At 40.1% G+C, this 6,797-nt stretch overlaps 1 protein-coding gene and 1 long non-coding RNA gene across 2 annotated transcripts; both read right to left on the minus strand.

Annotated features, from left to right (window-relative positions):
• Positions 1-1,628: 1,628 nt before the first annotated feature.
• LOC307034828 (uncharacterized protein) lies at positions 1,629-3,395 on the minus strand (the record flags this gene model as incomplete). Its single annotated transcript, XM_079673754.1, has 5 exons — positions 3,043-3,395; positions 2,507-2,851; positions 2,248-2,365; positions 2,080-2,171; positions 1,629-1,637 (listed from the first exon to the last, which is right to left on the minus strand). The coding sequence occupies exons 1-5, from the start codon at positions 3,166-3,168 to the stop codon at positions 1,629-1,631; spliced, it is 690 nt and encodes a 229-aa protein (XP_079529880.1). The 5' UTR covers positions 3,169-3,395.
• A 1,207-nt stretch (positions 3,396-4,602) lies between these two features.
• LOC307038079 lies at positions 4,603-5,372 on the minus strand. Its single transcript, XR_013807880.1, has 3 exons — positions 5,252-5,372; positions 4,912-4,992; positions 4,603-4,681 (listed from the first exon to the last, which is right to left on the minus strand). It is a non-coding gene; the product is annotated as an uncharacterized lncRNA (long non-coding RNA).
• Between the last annotated feature and the right edge of the window lie 1,425 nt (positions 5,373-6,797).

Genomic DNA, 6,797 nt, shown 5'->3' on the forward strand with positions numbered 1-6,797 from the left:
GTATTTACATTTCTGATAGCACATCAAGTCTTGGCGGATATTCGTGCTTGAGAGCAGCAGCAATCTGGGGAAATACAGAGAAACAAAAAAGAGGGGCAGATCAGAAACCAAATTTGAGGTTTTTGAATACACAATGTATGTTTAGCATTAATGAATACAAAAGTAACAGCAACATGTCTAGGTTGAGGCTAAATCAACAAAGATAATGTACATTAATTCATAAGTAAATTACCTAAATTATGTTTCCTTCTTCATCTTCACTGGTGTCTGGACTGCTTAGGCCACTTTGACTTTCCTCTTCATGTTGAAGGAAACAAGCATCAGGAACTAAAGCAGTCTTGTACTGCTGCAGTACCAGCTGCAACCTCTCCAACGCCTCAGCATGCTTCCTTCTTAGGGTGCACCCAAGTCCTCCATTCCCCTTGTCTACATCTGAAAATACACAAAATATTGTTATATGGACATACTATAAAGTAAGATTGCTTCACGAGGCCAGAGCACTTCAATGGAGTATATTCTCTCCCATGTACATATAAAGATGATTGTCACTGTCAAGGGACTTCATTATGTAAAATGGCCGGATCGAATGGGCAAAGGCCATTATACTCCATCCAATTTCTGTGACCAAGAATGATTTGGGCTGACTTTTTTTCCTTTAAAACTCATACTTTACAAGATAGGTTAAGTTTTGCTTTCAACTTACCTTCCTCAGCCACCTTATGTTTTAGAGCGACTGCCATGTTCTGCAACCATGTGCAATGCTGCGCCATCTCCCACAATAGAATGCCTTTCTCCTCTTGCAGTCTCCGTGTAAGCATGACTTGATCAAGTATCTTTTTCTTGGCTGTAAAGTTAGCTAAAATCCAATCACAGTTATGTATATACATGAATCACATTTTCATTATAGCATAACAATATGTTTAAAACTCCTAACATGTACTTTCAAAATAATCAAATGTATACACAATAAGAAAACTTAAGATATACCCTTAAACTAAATGAACGTTCTAACACTCTACATGATATGTGCATAACTCAGCAAGGTATACCTTCATATAACAGAACTTCAAATTAGCTATTATGAAATATCTGAAAACTGACCCATGCCATGAACTTCCCACGACCACAGCGCGGACATGATGCTCCCTCCAGAGAGGGAATGCTCCACCGCAGCAACATCTATGCCTCTGGCAGAGTCGTGTACCAGCTGGTTGTACTTCAGTACCTCCTGATTAAGGCGCTTTTTGTCGTCTGCAAGCTTCCTTCGAAGTCGATGGCGGAGCTTGCTGCTGTCTGAAAAAGACATGAAGTAGTGGGATAGGGATATGTGAAAAACTATATTTGCAAGTGCAAAAAATATATATAATTCAGTAGGTTGAATCTGCAACCTAAAACATTATATTGTTATACCATTCTGTCGGTAAAGGGATTGCTTCCGCTGCCTCACACTTAGGTAAAGCCCCTCAATGCTTTGCTGCAGTGCTGTTTGAAGGATGTCTTCAGAAGTACCCGATGTTTCTGATGTTCCTGTAGAAATAATATTGGCAGTAAAATGTACTGTTACACTGTTTTGAGAAACAAAGTTGTGCAACATATTTAACACCTTTTAACACAAATTGATGGTACAACTATGGAAACTGGAACATATCAGAGATAAACATGGAAACATAGTTGGCTTGCTATTGCTTGAAGATTATGTCCCTGTCTACTGAAATCCAGTGAGGGTCCCATTACGTGGCATGAAAAATCAGCCTTATTGCCTTAAAATTGGCTGCTCTTTAGGATCAAATCTGTAAATTCAAACAGTCATGGACAATGATATGTAGCTGGTGTTATCTCGTCGTGCTTACCAGATAACCATTCCTTCACGTCGGAAATCCACATCGACACCATGTCATCTGAGACACAATGTAGCTGCGTCTTGAGTTCCTCAAGACTTGCAGTCTCTTCCAGGAGCCTCTTACTAGTGTGATAAACAGTAGACGATGGACATTTATCAAGATTAAAACTTGCTATGATTAACAACAAGCCATGTGCAAATGACAAAGGACACAACAACACCATTAATAGGAGGCTCACCTTCACATATCTTGTGGAAAGTGCATGATGAAGGGAGTCACCTTTTTTCCTGTTCCATCCCATTGCATGCACTGTGAGCATGTCCAGTCGTGCTTTTGAAAGCAATAATGAGGTTCTGATGTGTCATCTAAAAAAGTATGCAATAATAGGGCAAAACCTTCCACTCACCTGCTTTGGACATGTATTTTGTTGTCAGGGCACAACGGGACAGGTAGCTGTTGACCTGCTCCACCTCTTCCCCAGCAGTCATCCCTGCTCCCTCCTGGTTCTTCCCACTCCATATAATCTGATGGTAAAAGGTTGCTGGAATTGTTGTGCAAAGAGGCTACATACTACTATACTAAACAGTATAGCTTATATATTTACTACTTCAGTATTATAAATATAAAAAATATAAATGTACGTGATACAAAAATATTTCACATACCTCGCATTTGGTAGCATGGGCTCGAGCATGCATTACACTGAGGAATGGCTTCATGGTGGTCAGCTCCTGGAGAGCAGGAAGGACACTTGCAGCTTTCTCCATGTACGGCCAGTACTTGCAAGCCATATCCATGGCGAAGAACTTGGCTTTGGCTGGCATGAGTTCCTTTTGAAGATACAGGGGGGAGGCGAATATCTCCCCCCTGTACATATTTAAAGCCTTCAAAAGAAACCCATGGCGACATACAGCCACCTCCATCCCTTCTTCATCCAGCTTCGAAGCCCTCCTTGACGTCTCCCTCGCTGCTGTCCACTGGGAGTCCCCACATGTGCCTCTTCCCTGGGTCTAAGACACACATTACATCAGGACAAATCAGTTAAAAGCAATGGAATGACGATCTACACCATTTGTTCTAATTATCTGATTTTGGAGTAGATGGTAAGGAGAAGTAGCTGAATTTGAAGAAAGTCAGGGTCGGACATACATGGCTATTTTTGTGATATACCTATAAGGTAAAATGACGAATAAAAACTTGCATTTTTCAGTGATCTCTGTATTTTGTCGACAAATACAGCCACCGCGCTGTCTTCTGCTACAAAGAGCCCATTAAAAAAGGGGCTGCCATCAGAACTGAGGAAAAAAAGATTAGCAAATATATCCATGAAATATAAACAGTAATCAAAAAAAGTTAAATAACAACATTGTAAAAACAGCACCTTCCACTTCGCCGAAAGCGATACAGCTTCCTGTTTCCATCGGCAGAAATAGCCAACATCTCCGGCGTGCAGGCAGGGCAGATGAAAGGAGCACCACAGCAGAGCTGGTCTTCCTCATACGAGGCATAGGAGAACTCCAGAAAGCTGCGCTGCAGTGCATCTCCGTAGACAGGTCCAGACTGGAAGATAATTACATATATTGCTGTGATTTTGTCTATTTACGGAAATATTATAATGTATAATATGCTAAATAATATTTACACTTACTCTTCCTCCACACATGCAATGCTCCAGCAGCTTTGCAAAGGCCTGTCTGGAGAATCCCGGAGAGATGACCTTGAGCTCTTCAAAGGAGCTCAGGAGGTCCTAGGTGTAAAGTGTGGAAATACTGACCGAAGCTGGCCAGTATCCACTCTTAAGGAGGACTTTCAAGTCGGGGGTCCACTGCTGCTGGCAAGTTTGACAGACATATAGTGGCAGATGCAAGTCATAACGCCCTTGGAACAAGTAAATAAACATAATTAAGACACATTTTACAACAGTTCCATCTACAAATAGTCAAAGATGAACAGATATTACATGAAGGTTTTACTCCAAGTGGAAGCACAATGTCTCAGCCCACAACAGTAAACATATAACAACAATTCAATAGAAATCCAAATATATATATATATATATATATATATATATTTGTATATATTTGTTTACCATTGATGGTAATTAAAATCACTGGTTTGCCTGGTACCACAGTGACGTTTGTGCCTTTATAGGAGCAGTTGGGTGCCTTCACAGTTGGCAATATGCAAGCTGTCAAAAAAAAAAGAAAAGCACTAATTACCATTATATGCTGGCCGAAGAGACTTGTGAACATCAAAATGCAAGTTTGAGAGAGCATACCTTGGTCATGGGTGCCACCTTCCACTCTAACAACACACGTTGTTGGACTAATTGGTTTAAAAAAAAAAATCATTAAACTGTCCCTGTTGTGGAGTGGCTGGTTCTTGTGATGAAGTACATCACAGTCTCCTCAGAACCACTCCTCGGGGAGACACTCTCTACACCTTGGGAGGAAATACAAAATTATTCTAATATCCCAGAATTACTTTCATTTTCATGTGGGTTTTCTCTAGGTATCCAGTTTTCTAACATCCCAAAAGTCATGCATGTTAGCTGAAATAGCAGGGCACTGAGCATTAATACTGAAAAATTACAATTAGGTAAAGTAATTTAAATAAAGGTAAATGTTATCTCACCTAATAACAGCCGGCTCGTGGCAGAGGCCACACAGGGGATGACCGACAGCCTCTTTTTCTAGAAGGCATTGTAGGTGGTGTGGTCTCTCTTCTTTCCAGCGCTCTGAGGCTTTCTGCTGCCGAAAAGACCAGGATGAGGCAGAGCTTTTTTGAGGCTCAGGAGGAGGACATGAGGAAAGAATGTCAGAGTCTCTCCATATTCTTTTCTGTGAACAGAATGGGAAACTTTAACTGTAAATGACTATATTTAAGATGAACACTAAAAATCAAGGATCATTTCTTTGCTCAGTATGGAACTGGCCAATATCTTTACTGAATTACATTCCTCGTTCAAGTCCTGAACTGTCAGTTGTGTATAAGGTTATTTTCTCTCACTAACACAATTTATTTAAACATTTATTTTAGCTTTAAACTTAAAGCCATTTTTGTGATTTACCAAATTCGTGTTGTGCTGAAGGTTCAGTACGCAGAACCTCCACACTGGAAGACTGGAAGCCCTCAGTCGGGGGGGATGTGACTGTAAAACATCACACAGAGGGTTAACAACAGATAACTGATGATTTGTATTATCTGCCTATTGTTTAAAAGCTTGTGAAATTAAATAAAGCATAGTTCTTATGACACCACAGTGGGAATGTCTCCGACTGTAGTGTCACTATGCGTTTATATATTGGAATTATTGTAGACCCTCAACAAGCAATTACTGTGTTTTAATTCGATTTTCCAACCATTTACTTAGTAAATTCATAAAAATGTAAAATAATTGGGATTTCAACCTGTAGCTGAGCCTTGGCGTCGCCCTCCACGCCTCCCTCTCGGCTTGCCACGTCCTACACAGCCCCTTTTAGGGGACTGTAAAGTGTCTCCTACAGAGCGTGCCCGTTTCCTCTCCTCAGCAGCTTTCTGTGACCAAGTAACAACTCATGTAAGGTTGATGTTGCTGATAAACTGATACCATATGACAGTGGACAAATAAAAGTAAATTCATTCACTTGAAGAACATCTTTGCTTCAAGTTTTTCCGACCATATACAACTAATGAAGTAAAACAAGTTGAACAAGCTTTATTTAGTAAGCCTCTGCCCCCCATGTTGTAATGATGAACCGTTTTGCAAAGGCCCTATACATTGATCCAAAATCCAGTTACTCTTGGCCTGTTCAGCATTTTTTGGATAACAGATAGTGCCAAATTCAAGTGGGAAATGAATGAGGTCATATGGGTTAAAACACCAACCTTAGCTTCAGCTAGCATGTGTTCATGCTTCAGCTCAAGAGCCATGCGTGTCCCTTCTTTGGTTGTGTGTTGTTGCCATTGCAACACAGCCAGCCAGCCAGCCAGCCAGCCAGACAGACAGACACAACAGATTATGCAACAGCTGCTGTATGAGACAAACAGAGATAGAGAGACAGATTGTAAGATTGAGATGGATAGATGAAGAAATAGATAATGAATGATAGAAAAAGATAAAGAAAATAACTATAAGAAAGGTAGGTAGATAGACGGAGAGATAGGTTGAGTTTGGCTCTTAAAAGTGCCGTTGGTTTTGTGATGGTGTAGATCAGTGTATGGGTTTGTGGTGTGGGTACGGGAGCTGCAGGAGAGAACAGAAAAAAAAGTGAATTATGTAGTGAAACTAGCTTTTTTAAATGCACATTGTGACGGTTTAACTACTTTAGACGGACTGAGTTCATTTACGTGTTTCCTGTTTCAGACGCATAACAAGCACATGGACATGGACTATGCCCCTCCCCCCCAAACATATATTAAAATGTCGGCCAGCGTTAGTACTGTCATGTGTAAAACAAAAGCGATCAAGATAACGTATAACTCACACTTTAACACCGACGTATGTAGCCGTAATTAAGACAAATATTTTTCACACACCACTTATGAGCTGATATAAATGTAGCTAAACTAGTTTAAGCTTATGTTGAACGTGAGCTAGCTAGCTAGCCGCCCGCAAGAAAGATTTCACATTAATGTTGCTTTGCTGATTATGGCGAAAGCATTTCTCAAACTTAGAACAGTTCAGTATGTATGATGAACCATGCGAATAAAGGCTTAAAAAAAAGTCCCAATTATTAAATCTAAGCAAAACATGTATCAGACTTTAGTGACCCAACTTACTTTGTCAGAGGATGGATCGCAATGTCGGTGGCAGCGTCTTTGGCCAATAGGTGCTCTGAATGATGTAATACTCTGAATGCTCTGAATGATGTAATTTCCTGTACCAATTATACAATTAAATATTAATATATTTTGACGCGATAACTCTTTAATAACCTAAGTAGCCTACGGACAAAAACAAAAAGTATATATTGC

The sequence above is a fragment of the Notothenia rossii genome (genome assembly GCF_949606895.1).
Source record: "Notothenia rossii genome assembly, chromosome: 4".
Taxonomy (NCBI): domain Eukaryota; kingdom Metazoa; phylum Chordata; class Actinopteri; order Perciformes; family Nototheniidae; genus Notothenia; species Notothenia rossii.